This window comes from Fringilla coelebs, assembly GCF_963513975.1.
Source record: "Fringilla coelebs genome assembly, chromosome: 10".
Taxonomy (NCBI): Eukaryota; Metazoa; Chordata; class Aves; order Passeriformes; family Fringillidae; genus Fringilla; species Fringilla coelebs.
Genome location: NC_140036.1, coordinates 2,486,492 through 2,505,145, shown reverse-complemented (window position 1 = coordinate 2,505,145; position 18,654 = coordinate 2,486,492). Strand labels below are relative to the sequence as shown.

Sequence of the window (18,654 nt, the reverse complement as noted above, 5' to 3'; positions counted from 1 at the left end):
TTACATTGAAAGAAGGCAGGTTTAGATTAAATAGTGAAATAAATTTTTCCTAATGAAGGTAGCGAGGAACAGATTGCCCAGAGAAGCTGTGGATTCTCAATCCCTGAAAGTGCCCCAGGCCAGGTTGGATGGGCTTGGAGCAACCTGGGATAGTGGAAGGGTGTCCCTGACCATGGCAGTGGGGTAGAACGTGATGATCTTTAAGGTCCCTTCCAACCCAACCCACACCATTCTGTGAAGCTTTATTAAGAAATTAATTATGCAATGGAATTTTAGAAGGTAATATTTATTGCTTTGTTTCAGCTAAGCAGTTTCTATCCTTGTGTATTAGCACCTCACTTCAGTCCAGATTTACACCTGCTCCTGGGGTGAAGGAGGACTAGAAATGTGCATTGCAGAACCTCTCCTTGAGTGTTTGGCCTCCCTCTGAAACACAATCATGGGAAAAAAATAAATTCCTTTGCAGATGTTCCTGTTGTCCTAAATATCTCATTTAGCACTTGCCCCTGCTGCTACCAGTTTTGATTTCACCATCCCCCCTCCTCATGTCAGCTGGGGCAAGGTGACTCAGAAATGTCGGGTAAAAACATTTTAATCCCAACACAGAACTCTTGTCCAATACTATATAGGCTATTGGATGCTGTGTTTCATTTGCTGTCTGAAGACTCCACAAATGTAATTCTACTTTTAGGAATATCCAGGGAGACATTTATTAATTTTCTCCTGATCTTGGTTTTCTGGAACTGCTCTATGTTGTAATTTTTAAAAAATAAATCATATCTGGTAAAGAGAAACAGACTTTACAGTCATGGGAGAAAAGAGAACATCTGCTTTATCATGTTACCACTGGCACAGTACAAATGATGCTCTGATCCTTGTTCCTAGGCCTGACTTAGCAAAATCCTTTGGCAAATAAATCGGATGTCTCTGCTCATCCTGTGCCTGACGCTTCCTAGTACTGAGTTCAGCTCTGGCACTGTATGTCTCTGAGCCCACCTACAGCATCAGGGAGTGCTTTGAGCAGCTGCTCATCACAGCTTGTAGGATGAAATTGGCACAAAGGCTAACTCAGACAGGAAAACCAGAAGATGCTGGATGAGATTAAAAAGTTGTCTGCATTTAGAAGATTTGTCATGATTAAAAGCTTGGGAGGAGGAGGGGTGGAATACTGCAACACTAAGACAAAAGCCATCAAATCAGAAAGCAAAACAGCTTGCTGCCAGGAATGGGGGCTGAAAGCTCAGTTTTAACACTAAAATGAAATTTCAATAGAGTAGATCACTGAAACAAATTATTCCTTAAACATGGCAAGGCCAAAGTAGACTTTAAAGCCACTGAAAAAGGATGAAGAATTGTGTCTCTACATGATTAACCACAGCTTTATACTTACTGCTGTTTTCTTACACAAACACTAGCTGTTGTCTCTGCCAAGTGTCCACATAATCAGCACATTGTATTTTTATTCACAATAATCTCTTTGAAAGGGAGGGGAAAGTCTTTCCATGTGGTTGGTTTTGTTTTAGGTAATTGGTTCTTTTTGTTGTTTTTTTTCCTAGGGTTGGATTTTGGGCTTTTTCTGTCATTCTTCCAACTTCTTTTTCAGTCAAAGGTGTGACTAAATGCTGAGACACTGACAGGTGCTGATGCCACATTTTGCAAGAAGTGCACATTTGCTTGCCAGAAAGGTCTCTTATGTACTCTAGTGAGCTCTTGTAACTTCAGGGCATTCCTCATCTCGGTGACTTGAGAATTGGTTTTCCTATTGCGCTTTTAAAGTAATTTTGTACAGAAAAGATAGTTTGTCTTTCCCAGAAAATGCTACAGAAAGGCTCAGGTGCAAAATTACATGAAACCCACTGATTAGCCACTGCTTGGTGAAGATTTTTGTACAACCTTACATAGGGCACACACCTCTAGGGCCTCTATAAATGAGGAAAATTGAGATACTGAACAGCCTTTAGAGGGGTGAGTGCTCTTATGTCTAAAGTTAAGGTGAAGCTTAGGCACGAGACCCTCAAACCACAGCCACTGGCTGGAAAGCTGGTGACTTCCAAACCTTTGTGGCAGTTCCAGGATGTTTTTTTCAGGCACTTTGAGTCCCTTCCTGCAAGCTGAAAGAGTGCAGCAACACACTGCAGGGAGGTCTAACACAGCACAAGTGGGAATTCACTCTCTGCAGGTGATACAGGGCCAGGAGGTACTGGTGCTATGTTGAAGAACTTAAATGCAACTTTGGCTTATCCTACTAGACCTGTAAAATATAATGTTCTTGAGGTTTAATACACTCTATTTCCTGCAGCATTACTCACTGCTGCTTTCAGCCAGGATCTCTGAAAAACTCTCAGCAAATAGATAATTGTTAAAGAGACTAGGTAAAAGTTGTTGAGTGGACAAGAGGCAACACAAGGAAGAAAAACAGGGAGAAAAAAGGAGTGGACAAACACAATAGATGCAAAGCCAGCATGTGAAGTAGTCTGAGGTATGCCTTTTGAGCTTCTCTGGCATGAAATGCTCCCTTAGGACAAGCCTGCTCAGAGGCCATCATCTGCTGCTGCTGGCTTCTCCAAGCCTGTGCTGTGCTCTCACCATGTGTTCCGCTGCCCTCTCTCTGCTGCAGGCAGGGCTGCACTGTGGCTGAAGCTCTGGGAACTGCCATGCTTGGCCAGAATACCACAGTAGAGAGCAGGAAAGGGGACTAAGTGATAGACTGGAAACTGAATGCCAGAAAACTCCAGGAGCAGAGCAAAAGAATATTAGCTACTCCAACTCCTTCATTTTTAAGTGTTTATATTGACAGGCACATGAACTTACAAATCCTCAAGTGCCTCATTTTTCTAATGAGGAGAAAAAAATTAAACAAGCACTGACCTGGACAGGGAGTTGACACCAATTTTATACTCCATCATTTATTAAAACTGGTGCCACTTAGCATTATGCATTCCCTTTCCCCACAGAAAATTTATTTCACATGAGGCACTGCTATAACGTAAAAACATCTACAAAGTTGCTTCTTACAAATGCAATATGTTCTTTGGCAGGTCAGTCCATGTGGAAGGACTAACTCAGGAAAGAGTTAGGGCTTGAAGCCACCAGCTTGTGTCTGGGCAGATTCCTCAGCCTTTTGCAATGGGTTCAGTATCATCCTTGCATGACAGGCACAGAGTAGCAGCACACCCCAAATCCAGTTTTTACTTGTAAAATTGGTCATGGTACTACCCTCAGGTTTACTTAAGCAGTTACTTCTGTTTACAGCATTGCTGATCTCAGGCACCTCATCTATTTTTGCTGAAGCTGCTTATTTTCTAAAACTGGCAGATTCTGAACAAGATGTTACAGAATTAAAGTTCTTAGAAAAACCTTAAAGAAAACTAACAATACAGCACAGCTTAAAGAATACCCCTCTACCCCACCCCCAAATCAATGAAGTGAAATAATACAGAAAGGAGTGTAACTCATGGTAGAATATCAAAAACCACAGTATGTCATTCTTCCCCTGCATGTAATTAAGAAAAGGATATATCATTGTAGTAAAATCTAATGAGATCTAAAAGCTTGTTGGAACTCAACAGAAATGAAAACCACAAGTTGAATAAGCCACAGGTGACAAAGCTGGACCGTCAAACCAGTACATAAGCCTTGGCAAACAATCCACTATTGCTTCATGTATTTCACGTTTCAAATCAAACAAGACAACTGCCTCACTTCATCCAATATTTTCAACTACAAAAACCACTGAACTTCACCATATTAGCCTTATTTGAGTCCCCTTTCCTAGAGTCCCTTCTAGGAAAGCACCTTGTATTGTCTGGCAGACATTAGGGGTCTGTGTGATCCATTACCTTCCTCAGTTCTGAAAATGTTGATCTTCCTAAGTATTAACCAGTTGCATCCCATTTTAATTTTTTTTTTAACAGAGATTTAGGTCATTTAATTGAAAAACATATTTTATTCTGCCTTTAAAAAGGTAATGCAGACTGTTACTTCAGAAAGCAATAGGATAAAAACCTTTATTGTTCCACCTTTGAAAGAGTTCATTTTCTATGGGTATGAATTTTTGTAACATAATTTTGTTACATTAGAAACTTCAGCTCCTTAGAGGCTTAATGTGGAGTAGCAAAAAAACCTTCAAAACCAATTCAATCCCATGTCTTCAAGTAAGATACCACTTGGGCACAAGGAATCTCTAGGATTGGAATCAGTTAGATCTTCCACCTCCTCCCTTTCCTGTGTTCTTTGTCCTCATTTCATGCCAAGCTTTCACCAGTGGTTCTCTGTTCTTCCATATGAGCTCGTGGCCATAAGTCACATACCACCTGGGAAAGAAAGTCATTGTTAAAGTTAACTGTGACTTCCCTCTGCATCTGAGGGAAAACCAAGGAAATACTCAGTGTAAGAGACAAGATAAACTAAGGCACAAAGGACAATGTGCTTGGAAAACAGCAGGTGAGCCACTCATTTTCTTGACTGCAAAAGTCAACTTTGTTGTTCTTGTTTGTCTCAGTCCTGAGAATGAATCGTTTTCCTGCCTTTAATTTCAAGCTCTTGTGATTTCTACTTAGAAAGGCATAAAAAATTATCTCCATATAAAAGACTTAAAACAGTTGTGTTGCTTGTGCTGATCCTCACTGACAACACCAAGAAAAGTGTTCTTTCTTCTCCTATATAAACACAACTGCCCCATAAAGAACAACCATGTTCCATTCAAAATGAATCTTCTTCTATATGCACCTAAAGACTGATCTATCAAAGTGTTCTAGTTTTGTTTATATTCACAGACAATTATATATGCTAATACATGAATATCAACATAAGTGATTAAGCAAGTGGAGAACAATGAGGGGAAGCAACCACATGGAAATAGGGTGAAAGTTCTCTCCCAAGCCCAACTCCACACCTGAATCCTGAGGAAAAAAAGCACTTTTCTGTGAGCCAGGAGCCAGTGAACTGGCCATCCCTTTGAATCATACTGCTGCTTTCTGAAGTAGGAAGCACTTTAGAAAATCCTTTGGCCACTTTGTATAGAAAATACTTTGGCCATTCAACATAGGTCCTAAATAAGGCCCTTTATCTTTTAGGATGAAGTGACCAAAATCATCACGGAGTAAAACAAACAGGTAAAACATATGTAGGTGAGGAAAGCAAGAAACTTGCCAACTCCAGACCATTTTTACTGCAACTGCTATCCTCTTTTAATATGTAAATCTGCCTTACCAATACAGACTGCTCCTTCATCACAATGAACAAGCTGATTCAGATCCCTCAGGACAGCAAGCAGTTATGAATCAGCAAGACTACATCAGATGCATTTGTGATACCAGAGACAGGGAGAAAGGGACACTGTACAGCACAGAGCTTACTGACACCAAAGCCAAGAAACAGGAAACTATTTGGTCTACTAGCTGGTTTGCCTTTAAGTCTGGCCTAGTGAAATCTAAGGTAGCCTTTTCAAACGCCTACATAAAATATTACAAAATGCACTTAGCAATAGGTGTGCAATTTGGTAGAAGGGGAAAAATTCAATGTGGTTCAAACATGTAACAATACAGACCTGTTTCCTACAGACTTGTTTCTAGTAGTTCTTACTAATTAGGAAGAACTAATTTACTAATTTGTCCCCACAAAGGCAATACAGCAACACTGAGAAAACTGCACTAGAGGCTGCTTAAAGGAATTTGGCCTGAGCTTTTACTAACTCTGTAGCTCTCTGTAAATTGGCAATTAGAGGAAAAAGACTGACACAAAGACATTTTTTTAGCTCTTTAAAGTTATTTTAATTTGTCCATTTTGTCTTTTGTGGGAATCTTTTCTGCCCTGTGACTCTCTTCAGTGTGCTGGCAAGTGCAGGACAGAAACAGCCAGCCCAGGTTAGAGGACCACCTGACATTTAATCCATTATTCTAAGGCAGTTCAGCTCAATTCTTTCAGTTCATCAGTTAACAATGTTTTCCATAAAATTTTACAGCACTAAAAGGGTAACAGTGAATTGTACTCATTGCTAGTTAAGACAACTTTACAGGAAAAAACCCACACTTCAGCAATGTAGGAAGAGAGAAAAATACAGGATTATTTTAAATACAAAACAGCATTAATAAATACAGACTTACATTCCAAAGAGAGCTCCCCCAAGGTGTGCAGCATGGTCAAAAAGTCTCCAGCCTAAAACAAGCCCTGCAGTGTCAAATGCAATTATGGCTTTTAAAGCCTAGAAAGGAGAGAACATGGAATGGACAGGATCAGTCACAGCATAAAATGGCCAATGATAACAGTTTTATATTCTAACACAGTGCAAAAACTTGGAATCAAAAACATCCTACAGATTTTATATCAAAGAAATTACTGTAAAAAATGTTTTAAAACAAGAGACTCAGTCTCCAGTTGTATTGTGCTGTCAAAATACAGATGTGAGCAGATACAGAATAGTGCAGGGTGGGAATGTGTCCTTTTTGAACACTCAGCCTTTTCCAATCTTCATTTCTAAAGCTACAAATACATTCCAAACTTGGGTCAGGAGGAAACAAAAATTACTTAAAAGAGTCCATGCTATAAAAGACACCACAAAAAGTGTAATCGCAACATTCTCATTATCTAATTCTGATATAGCTTAGATTTATGTGCATCTGTGCTCCTGAACACAGCCCTCTAGTGGATGGAACATGTGGGGCAGCATCCTTGTTATCTGATATAAATATTTGTTGGAAGGCAGAAAATCAGGATGGTAGTGAAAAACTCCACAGCAGAGCACCACAAGCTGCTGGTGTATCATCTTCAGGAGACACAGACACCAAAACTGTCAATAAACAAGATTTTACTAAATGCCTCATTTCATAAAGACTGACAGATTTAATGCTAGGATGAAATGGTACTTTAGGCAGGATTTGTTTCCTTAAGCATGGGTGTTAGAATAGAAGCTCCATTGCTACACTGGCTTGTTTAATTTGAAAGCTCATTACAGTATAGGTAAGGTAGATTATTAAAGGACTCAGTAAAGTTTAGATAAACAATTACACAATTATATAGTTGTGCCAAAATCATTCCAATGTTTCTACTGCAATAGCTGATATTGCTCTTGTTTTGCAGTGAGCACTTGCTCATGGCAATGCTCTCTGTGGCTCTGCCTGTATTTCCACCCTGGCCATCTTTTTAAAGAAAGATGCAGTTAAGGGGCAGCATGCAAAAAAACCCCCAAAAAACCCAGGTCAACCCAAGCAGAAGTGCAAGAAAAACATGAAGGCTACATCTAAGAATGTCTGTTCAAATCTATAAGCTTCACTTACAAAGAGTATTACATCTCATGATCTTGGAATGGCCTGGCTTAACTGCTTTAAGCAGTAAAACACCTTTAAGTAGTGGACCAAACATGATTAACTTATTAAAGCAAGTTGAGATATACATGAGAAGCTTTTCTTAAATGTGGCAGTGGATGTGCAAAAAAGAACTTAATGAAACAGAAAAAAAAAAGGAGTCTTAGTACTACACAGGAAGATAAATCTTAGTAGCCTACTTCTAATTGCAACAGTGTTCCTAAAAGTATCAAAAGATGATAAGAGAAGGCAAATGTTCCTCCAGGGCTGGAATATAATCTCGAGAAGTGAAATTCTGTGTTTCTCATTTTGATAATTTTTTCTTTAAAGACCACCTACCAGTTTTACAGCAGCCTGTTTCAAGTGCTGCTATAAAAATATTACCCATCAGAAAGAAGAGGATGTGTATGTAGGTTTCCTCAGACAGGTGAACCTGACTCCCTCCCAGCTGCTTTCACTTCTTGGGATTAGATCTGAAACAGACCCATTTAGGATAATTCTGAATTCACACTATGCTGTAATGACTCTGCTGGGCTGCACCAATTCAGAATCGATCCCTGGGACTTCCATGACCCCTCTTCTCTTTCAAAATAAATTTAACAGCTCAGAAACACAGAGGAAGAGGACACATGCTCAGATACTGAAGAGGTAGGGGGAAATGTTTGGAGAGTAGCATTTCTTTGAAGTTCAAAGGCACTTACACTTCCTGCTGTAAATGTGAACATTGGAAGAAGTATGATGGCCAGTTTTGCTTCTGGCATCTTCGTACACACGGCTGCAAGGACAGTCATTATAGCTCCTGACTGGAAACAGGAAAATACATCAAAGCAAGCTAAGATGTTACATAAGGGATAATATATTTTTCTGCATGTGAACCTGTTTTCCTTTTAGCTTTTATTTTCAAATGCAGCCCTGTGGTAAAACTCAAAGTACAAAGCACCACTGAAAAGTTCCAAATAAAAATAAAACAAGACACCACTATTAAATTTCAGTATGTGGAATTATAAATACTGGGGAAAAACATCCTTCAAACCTCTTATATAATTAAGAAACAGACTCCTGAATTTAAGATAATGATATCTGGAAATGTGCTTTTTCCCAAGTAAGCCCTAGAAATCTAATATTTATTAATCAAGCACAGAAGAAGCTAAACACTCTGAAGCTTGTACACAACCAAGGAAAATAACAGAAGGACCGGAACAAAAACCTTTTGTCAATGAAACAAGTAATTCCCTGGACTGTATTAAATTTGCCATAGGGTTTTGTATCCCTGAAATAATCTCAGTGGAAAGGCTCTGAATGCAGTAAACTAATGCAATGTGTGGTAATTTCAGTAAACTCAGATCAGTAAGACTAAGGGAAAATAACTGCTCCAGGTATAATTCATTCATAAGACAAAGGGACAATACACATACAGCATTTTCAAAAGTTCTAACTTCAGCACAGCTAAACAGTTTTTTTCATTCTAACAGAATAATGAGAATCTGACTTTGGGCTTTTATCAAAATTATTTAGTTTAGTAAGTTAAGCCTTTAAAACCTGGTAAATGCTTAGGTTAACCTCAAATTTAACGCAAGTTTAGTGTTTTAAAACGTTGTACTACCAAAAACACTTGGAAAGAACTGGCAGCTACAGAAGCTCCTCAGCCTGCCTCATATCGTTCATCGGGTGAGACATTTGGCAGGAGTGCTGCCCTTCCTGCACAGCATGCCCTACAACTTCCACTGGGATCACATGCTGAGTTTGATTGTCTGATTACATTATCTCTTTCCAAAGTATTCTATTTTTAATTAGAGAAGACTGCTACACAATTACGAAATACCATTTTTGCAATTAAAAAGTTACATAACTGATCTGCTCAGGGACAAGAGCTCCTGCAGTTCAGGACTCATTTACAGCCCTCAGCATTAAGTGGTGTTAGTTCTGGGCAGCTGCTGCAGCAGAGGGAACATATCTGAAGAACAGACAAGCTGTTGCACAGGAGAACCAGTTCAGGAGAACCAGTTCATGCCTGGTTACTTGATTGTGGTAAACCTTTCTAGTTTCCATTACCCCATATATACTCTTGGCTTTTAAAGAAAGAATACAGCAGGTTTTCAAATTGCCTTCAAAGACCATGATCAGTCTCTCATATTCCAAGATACTTACAGCTCCAAGGGATGGTTCAAACCTTCCCGTGGCCATTTTAGCGACGTAACTGACAAAAGTGGAGATAACCCCTGAAAAAGAGAAATTACTACTGGAAATGATGGCAGCAATGCAGACCAGCATCACAAAGTACAAATTCACTGTCATCTTTTGTCACAAAAATTCCAAGAGACTGTATTAACAGCTGTTTTATTTTGGTAGTAAAGCACAAATTAAAACCAGATATGGTTTTATCATATTTCAAAGCCCAGTATCTTAAACCCACCAAAAATCTGTATGACAGCAAAGTAGTACTGCCTTTAGTATAAAGCAATGTGTGGGACTGAACAATGGCCATCTGTCATCATATATCTATTAACCAAGCACACATTTTACTTGTATGAACACATATTTCTATTTTTTAAGTGCTGTAAATATATACATATATTTAACATTACCAGCAGAAAGATATACTGCAATGAACTGCTCACAGCCCAGAAGAGAGACAATGCTGCTGGAAAAGCTCCATAGAACATACATATTTGCTGCCATGTGGAAGAGAGAGAAGTGACTAAACGTAGAGAGCAGCATGGGAGAACACAGGGCTCCTACAAAAGAGAAAAGCAATGCACATGAAGTCAGTATTTTAATTTGCTTCAACTTACATGTGATGTAGACTAGAAATGTATCAAGAGACGCTATAGGATAATTATGCCTAGATTCTCAAATACAAACTAGGAAATAAACCCAGCAATGAAACAAATTTCAAATTCCAAGCAATGCCTTTTGGAAAGGTAGAACATATTTCCCAAGATTTGCAAGCTGTAATAACAGTTACCTACTGGGGATTGTTTCATAGAAAACATTATCTTATGATATGTGTCCTATGCTTTGAAAAAAAAAAAGGCATTTCATTTATATATGTATATGGTGAAGGATTTTTAATACATGAGCAGCCATATAAAATAAATTTGCAACAAAGATGAACTCAGAGAAAAAACAGTTTTCCTTTTTGAAAAAGCTACTAGCTCTCCTGACTGAAATGGCAGCCTTGAAAATGCAAACAAACCAATTAGCAGGTTTGAAGGTCAACATTATTTAAAATAGGAGTGTTTGGGGTGACATGCTCAGATCTGGGTAGCAGATCTTTAGCGCTGAAGTGTGTGGGGGAACTGGTTGAGTTTCCACTTTTTCAGCAGAAATTAAGAGGTAGCAGGAAGTACCTTCCAAACACATTAGTCTCCTTGTCCTTTTAATTCTTTTCTCTGCTGTAGAAATGGAACCCCATTTTTCTGCCATTAAATACTACTAAATTTTTTTCCTAGGTTAATATCTTCAGCACGTTTCACTTACAGTGAAAGCCAAGTTGGTGCTTGGGTTTGTTTGGGTTTTCTTAATGTGACTGAAAGCACAGCTTTGAAGCAAGGACTCTGTACACAACCTACAGACTAATCCTTGTCTACTGATGAAAGCACACATGCACATGACCGATGATGGTTCTATCTGCATCCCACAGAACATTAAAGGGGGGAAATAATCACATTTGAGTCGAGTTTATGAATGGCATTATGTAGTACAGCTTATTTTCCTCCCTCACTCAGTGGCTTGATTTGCACTCTGTCCAAGAAAGCAGTTTGGCTGATGTCACTGGGAAAAAGCACCTCTCACCTTTATTCAGGCAGGAGCTGCATCCCACTGCACGCAGAAAAAGGCCAGATAGCAGGCAACAGTTTTGATGTCACAATATTTAGAAAAGCACCAGTTGTGTTTGTTTTAAAAAATCAGATCCATTACTCCTGACATTCTTCCCCTCAAACCATTTCCTGCCTAGATGGAATAATGTGTTTGAGCATGACTGAGATTGCTTGTGGGTGATGGAGCTCTAAGTAAGCCACACGCCACCTGAGCCTTCTGCAGTATCATCAGAGGTTCTATTACATCTCTGTGTAGGAAAGGCATCCAATTATTGCTCACTTACTGGAGGATGGATTTGAGGTGAAATATGTAAACATAATCCGTCTCATGCCAGGCAGTCTCCACAAACAGAACACAAAGACATTTGCAGCTATAATACCTATCAAGAGGGGAAAAGAAAGTACAAAAGCAAATTACCAATGTAATACACCATAATGCTTACTGAAAGCAAGGTTTTAAAAAGACAGCTTGTAGAATTGTACTTTTTCTTCACAATTCCATTAAAAGCAGTATCCACTTCTTCTTTGTACACAGTTTAGAAAAAGCAATGAAAAACACTGAAAGCTACATTTATATAGTGGAAGTCTTTCAGAAATATGACATTTAATTGCAACTGTTCTGACACACAGTGTAATGAATCCAACAGTCCCCAAAGATCTGTGCTGAGAAGGTTCAAGCTATGGTTTCAAACTGCTATATTCTATTGCAGAATCAATGAAAAATGAGCCAGCTAAGAGGTCCCATTTCCTGCCTCTCTTGCTATTTATTTCTAAATGCCACTGATCTACTGCACAGTTGCATTTAACTGCACAAGAGGAGAGGACTGGGGGAACCATACAAATACACAGTACATATCCTGTCCATTTCTGGGGGGGTAGTTTTGGTTTTAAGAAAACTGTAAAGCTGAATTGGCTTTGTGACCTTTGGGAGACAGCAAATGCACAGCTTTTTACTTCACAGATGTTATTGCTATCTTACTTTACTTTGAGTAGGAGTGTAAATTACTGGAAACATAATGAAGATGTATTATTTCTTGTTTAAAGTGCCTTCTCTATTTCTGTCCAAGCATTAAGGTATTTAAAATGTTTTATAATAGCTGGAAACATGAAAGGTGAAAATAACTGTTAAATGGCATTTAAGTAACCTTACACTAACAACCTGCTAATACAGATTCAGTAAATACTTAATGTAAAATATGTACCAGGAGATAGGGCTCAGCTATTGGATTTAAATCAAGTTCTCATCAATTTTGTTTCACACATTTATCTCAGGGATTTCAACTGGTATTAGGCTAACCAATCAAAACTACATTATAACCAAAGGAAAGCTCAAAGGCTAATTTTTTGCTACTTTCCATATGTCATACTGGAAATATGTAATTATTCCCACATTTCAGTGGAATATATCCACCTATTTCTTCCAAAAGCATTTGCTGTTTTTCATAATTCGTGAGCAAAATATTGCTGGGGGAGGATTCTACTTAATCCTCCACACTCTCTCACTGAGAGGCACAGAAACTTCTTTAAGGCATACAAAAAATAGTTTGAGAGAAGGACTGGTAGCAGAAATAGTGTATGTGCAGGTGTAAATTTACACATGCTTTGTGCCCAACAACCTAAACACGGTATGAAAGCCATCTGTTTTAATATACTGTACCTGTTTGCCATATTTCTCTTCCTGTGAATGTCTAATACTTGTAAGCTAACACAAACCTGTCACAGTCCGCTGACCCTCAGTCAGGTTATTCCACCAGTTGTTAACCTGGAACAGAATTGTTGTCCATCAATGCCACCATGAAGCACTTGCAATTTCAGAAACAGCCATGTAAAACTTATATGTTTTTAAGAATGGAAAGCATTGGTTTGAAATCTGTGAAGTAAATAGGTTTCAATTTTTTTGATTTCCGATTGCTTTAGCTTTTCAAGTTGACATTTCCTTGCTGAAACAGCTATCTACCCTCCTTTTCATAAAATACCCCAAAATATGGATGAAGAGTTTCTCCAAAAAGAATGGGGTTATATCCTTTTGTACAACTCCAGTGGGTTTACCCTGCTTGCATTAAAAAAAGATCTAGCCCATAATGCTGACTTTAGCAGATTAGCCAAAGTTAGCATAAATCCTGCCTCAACTAAGCCTCACCCTAATGCTGTCTAACATCACACCACCCACCTTTGAGTGATTCCACTTTTGTGCCAGGATCACTTTTGCAGAGGTGGCTCACAAGATGTGGAATCCATTCCCCCTTGCGTCCAGTTCACCCAGCCCTCCTCCAAGTTTAAAACCCCTGAAAAAGTTTATTTTGAGTGCAGTCAGCCCACAGACAAATTGCACCCCCCTTTCCCTTCCTCAGCTTTTGTAATCATTTTGGACATATATTTTGTTGCTACCTCATTGACCTTCCAACCATATTGATGGGGACAATGCCATAAAAACTATCTGCAGGTTGGAGGCAGGGGATGTAATGCTGTACGAAAGAAAGTATTCACTGTTTGATATCAAAGTAACAAATTCATTGCATTTTTTGTTTAATTCTCTGGCAGAGGATATTCTTCACTATAGGAACACAGAACAGGTATGATTTTTCTAAAATACAAGGATTATATGCCCTCAGAAACAACAGGGAGAAGCCTCAACTCTTAGAAATAGAACTTACCCATTGAAGATGGGGATTGGGAGTTTAAGCCTATTAACAACAGGGCAGTTTAGTTTTCTTTTTTGGATAGCTAATCACCAGATCTTCCCCTTCAGATTTTGAAGGAAAACAAAAGTGTAAAGACATAATTATTTAAAAATATTAAAGCTGATCATAATCTCCCCTGCAGTTCATATACACCAAGCAAGAAAGTATGCTGGGATAAAGGTAATTTTCTTTCTAGCAGCTTATACATGGCTCTGTCTTTCAGATTTCTGACCAAGGCAGCACTGATAACATACTAATGTTTTTCTCATTGTCTGGGGGACTGGTCTTTCCACAGGAGATTGTGAGTGACTACCTATGCATCACTTGTTTTCTTCCCTCTTCTCACACTCACTAAACAATTTTTTGGTGATTGTTTTATCTTAACTCCCAAAAGTTTTCTTGCTTTTCTTCTTCTCCCAGCCCACTGGGGGTTTGTGGGGGCTGTGAGTGAGGAGCCACATGGAGCTGTGCTGCCCACCAGAGTTATCCCACATGCCCATTTCCACAGCAGTGCTGGTGTGCACCATACACATTAGAAAAACAGCTCCTGTGTGTCCTACCCAGGATCCCAAGCCTCTCCAGCTCCATGCTCAGCTCTACTTCCCTTGGACAAGGAGACCTGAAAAAGTATCAAGCCTGGTCTATCACAAGCCAGGAGTAACCAAAACAAGTGTAAACATACATGAATGTTTAGGTTAGGTTTAACTATACTTAATTAAAAACTTAAATGACTGATATTTTTGGGATGCCAATTAAATTTATAACAAATCTTGCAGCACTTATTTTGTTCTCGCTGCACAAACTTAAAAGTACTTGTGTGGAAATGAGCTCTTAAAAGTAAAAAAAGCTCTCTAAAACCTTGCATTTTTAAGGGTTTAGAGGCTGAAAATACAAATGCATTTCAGAAGCCAGAGAACTGAAAAGCCTTAAGCATAAGATTGAGAATTTAATCTAGATTGGTCCTCTGGAAATTCATGTTCACTTTTGAGAGCGCTTAAGATAAAGCAAGGACATTTGTTGGGTTTTTTTTAATGGTGAAAAAGCAAATGGTACCTAGTTTAGAAGAACAAATTCCTACTCCTGACCTCTCTTTCCTGCAGGTCTAGGTGAAGATGGTATTTTTTTCTATTTTTCCACTATAACCTTCACAATGATATTGAGTTACAGTTTTCTAGAACTAAGTCTATCAGTTTTCCTTGAAAGTCAACTTATCTACTGTAATTTTTTGAGAAGCCAATATTTCAGCAAGTTCCAAATCAGCAAAACCAGGACAAGTATCAGTTGTACAAACGATGCTCACAGCAGAGCAGACGCAGCTGTGCCTGGCAGTGCCGCAGGGCTCGGCCCCTGTGCGAGCAGCCCGGGCCCGGCTCTGCGTACCTGCTTTCTGAAGTCGCCTCTCTTCTGCGGCCGCATTTTATCCATCCAGTCCGCTCGAGCCTCCTCAAAGTAGGTCTGGACGCGCGACTTGAGCGACTCATACTGCCAGATGGCGGCGGAGCCGAAGGCCGAGCCTGTGAACTGGGGATACCGGAGAGGCTCAGTGACCGCCCCGAGACCCCAGCCGGGCACACCCCGGCTAATGCCGCACCCCGAGCACCGCAGCGGGACCTGTGGCACTGCTGACTAGCGGGACTCATAGCATGACACAGCCCTAAGGCTGGAAAACCCCTTTAAGAGCATGAGTCCAAATGTCAAGCCAGCACCATCACAGAGTTCACCACGTCCTCGAGTACATCCACGTGTTTTTTGAACACTTCCAGGGATGGGGACTCCACTACTGCTCTCAGCAACCTGTTTCAACGCTTTGCAACCCCTTCTGTTGTTTTTTTCCCCCCTAACATCTAATCGAAATTTCTCAATTGTGCATCTCAAGGCCATTTCTTCAGGTTTACTGGATGCTCAGTGTCATGAGCTGATTTGCTTTGTCAAAAAGGTTCACAAACAAAAGTGGTCAATGAAATTACTAAGTTCACCGAAATGGAATGAAACTGTCATACCTTTACAGTATTTCCATTGATTTAGCTGCAGTTACTTTGTATTAGCTCATTATAACGCTACAGTATTTGGCCAAGAACCTTGCGTTAACTTTGAAGAACTGAGAAGCGAAGTCCAGGGAGGAATCATTCCCCTGAGACAGACAGAATACGCTCCTTACCGACCCACTCTCCCAGCCGTGCACAGCACCCGGCCCAGGAGCCACTTACCCCTACGGTGAACAGGAGCGGCTTCACCAGGCGGCGCGGCGAGGGGCGGCCGGCGGCGGTGCTGGGTGACGGCGGGTAGAGGCTGCGGCGCGGCAGCGGCGGGCCGGGCCGCGCCTCGGCGGCGGCTGCCGGGGGCTCCTCGGGCCGCGGCCGCGCCCGGCGGAAACCCCGCCGCGGCTGCAGCAGCAGCAGCGCCAGCCTGCGGGGGAAACATGCGAACCGTCAGCACCGCCCGCCCCAGCCGTCTCTGCCCTCCCTTGCCCTCCCCGTCCCTGGCCGTGCCGGCGGCACCTGTGCGGCCGCGGACCCCCGGCGCGGGCCCAGCACCGCCACGCCATGTTGGCGCTTCCCCGAGCGCTTCCGGGGCAGCCGGCCGACATCTTCCCGCCGATGGCGGGCGAGCCGCTCGGTCACCGCATAGCAAAGGGCGAGCGCGGCTCCCGCAGCTCCTGGGCCGCTCGGCGGGTGGATGGGCGCCCGCGCAGCTCCCGGTGCCGCCGCCGGGGCTCGGCGGGCAGCGCCGCCGGGTCGGAGCCTCCCCGAGGCCGCCATGTCGGGTGGGTGGTGCCTGCTCCGCCGCCATGATGAGCGTGGCAGCGCCCTCACCGCCCCGGCCCCTTGGTGAGCAGCGCTGGTGCCGTGAGGTCGGGGCTGCCGTGGTTTCACCGCATCAAATATGCTCAGTTGGACGGCACCCACAAGGATCATCGAGTCCAACTACTGGCTCTTCGCAGGACCATCCCTAAGAATCCCACTGTGTACCCCTGAGTGTTGTCCAAATGCTCCTTGAACTCTGTAAGCCGTGGTTATGTGGCCGCTTCCTTGGGGAGCCTATTCCAGTGCCCATCCACCCTCTGAATGAAGAACCTTTCTCTAATAGCCAACCTAAACCTACCCCGACACAATTTCAGGCCATTCCCTGGGTTCTGTCACCACAGCTCAGTGCCTGCCCTTCCTCTTCCTCTCACGAGGAAGTTGCCATGAGGTCTCCTCTAGGCTGAACAGACCAAATGTCCTCAGCTTCTTCTCATATGGCTTCTCAAGGCTCTTCTCCATGCTTGTGGCCCTCCTGTGGACACTCTGGAATAGCTTAATATATTTTTTATATTGTGGTGCCCAAAACTCCCCCCAGGCCTCGAGGTGAGGCCGTCTCTGAGCAGAGCAGACCGCAACAATGTCCACGCTGGCCTGACTGGCGATGCTGTGCCTGCTGCTCCCCAGGACACAGTTGGCCTTCCTGGTTGCCAGGACACTGCTGATTCATATTAAACTTTCATATTCAACTTGCCAATGACCAGGAGCCCCAGCTCCCTTTCCACAGCACTGCTTTCCAGGATCTTGTTCCCCAGTTTGTAGGTACATTGGGGCTGTCCCATCCCAGGTGCAGAATCCAGCACTTTCCCTTTCTAAGCCTCACACAGCTGGTGTTTGCCCAGCCCTCTGATTTATCAAGGTCTCTCTGCAGGGCTCATTTATTGTACTGCCCTCTAGAAGCCTTATGGGATAGACAGAGCTTGTCTCTTCCTAACCTGCAGCAGCCCAGGAGGCGAGGTGGAGACCGGAGCTGCTGCCTCAGCATTGCCTTGCTCCGTGTGTGTTTCCACATCACCTTGCACACCTCAGCACCTTCCCTCCCTGGGCTCCTCTGCCCTGCCCCGCCTCACTCCACCCCACCTTACCTCACCTCGCCTCACTGCTCCAGCAAAGGGCTGCTGGGTGACCAGATTCCCACCCCACCACCTCCTTCAGGTCTGTTCCCTGTATCTGTATCAAGAATAGTTTAGCCAGCAGGACCAGGGAAGTGATCATTCCCTGTACTCAGCATGGGTGAAGCCACACCTCGAGTTCTGCATGCAGTTTTGGGCTCCTCACTTTAAAAAGGGCATTGAGGTGCTGGAACGTGTCCAGCAAAGGGCACCAAGGCTTGTGAGAGGTTTAGAACACTTCTCTGATGAGGAGTGGCTGAGGGAGCCGGGGTTGTTCAGTCTCCAGGAGCTCAGGAGGGACCTCCTTGCTCTGTACAACTCTGTACAACTCCCTGGCAGGAGGCTGTAGTGAGATGGGACTGGTCTCTTCTGCCATGTCTGCCGTGAGAGGACCAGAGGAAATGGCTTTAAGCAGAGGTGGGAGAATCAAATTAAATATTAAAACATATTTTTCCCTGTTCAGGGGGTCAGGCATCAGAACAGGTTGCCAGGGAGGTGGTGGAGTCCTTACCCTGGAGGTGCTCAAAAGCTGTCTGGACATGGAGCTGGGTGATGTGATCTAGGGGCTTAGGGGTACAGGACCAGTGCTGTGGGGGACAGTTGGACTGGATGATCTGAAAAGTCTCTTCCAACCTTGGTGATTCTATGATTCTATAGTTACCCACACATGCCTGAGCAGGTGCTACAGTTGCAGCTGTGGTGCCCCTGCTGCCAGCCAGGGTGCCTGCTCTCTGGCACTGTGCTGCTCTTCCCAGCACCATCTCCATGCCAGCAAAGCTCTGCAGGGCTGGAGAGCTGGGTTAGCAGAGAACAGTCCACTGTACACACTGCCAGCCTCCTGAAATTAAATGGGAAAACAAAAGAGGTGTGTGCTTTGAAAGTAGCTTGTAAGTCTGAAGAAGCTGTGTGCACCTTCCTGGTTGCCTGTTTTGCCATGG

At 42.4% G+C, this 18,654-nt stretch overlaps 1 protein-coding gene across 1 annotated transcript; it reads right to left on the bottom strand.

Annotated features, from left to right (window-relative positions):
* Positions 1 to 3,706: 3,706 nt before the first annotated feature.
* PARL (presenilin associated rhomboid like) lies at positions 3,707 to 16,380 on the bottom strand. The gene is made up of 10 exons (XM_084212142.1): positions 16,302 to 16,380; positions 16,011 to 16,209; positions 15,184 to 15,324; positions 12,836 to 12,884; positions 11,407 to 11,502; positions 9,887 to 10,036; positions 9,450 to 9,520; positions 8,003 to 8,104; positions 6,105 to 6,202; positions 3,707 to 4,313 (listed from the first exon to the last, which is right to left on the bottom strand). The coding sequence occupies exons 1-10, from the start codon at positions 16,346 to 16,348 to the stop codon at positions 4,196 to 4,198; spliced, it is 1,071 nt and encodes a 356-aa protein (XP_084068268.1). The 5' UTR covers positions 16,349 to 16,380; the 3' UTR covers positions 3,707 to 4,195.
* Between the last annotated feature and the right edge of the window lie 2,274 nt (positions 16,381 to 18,654).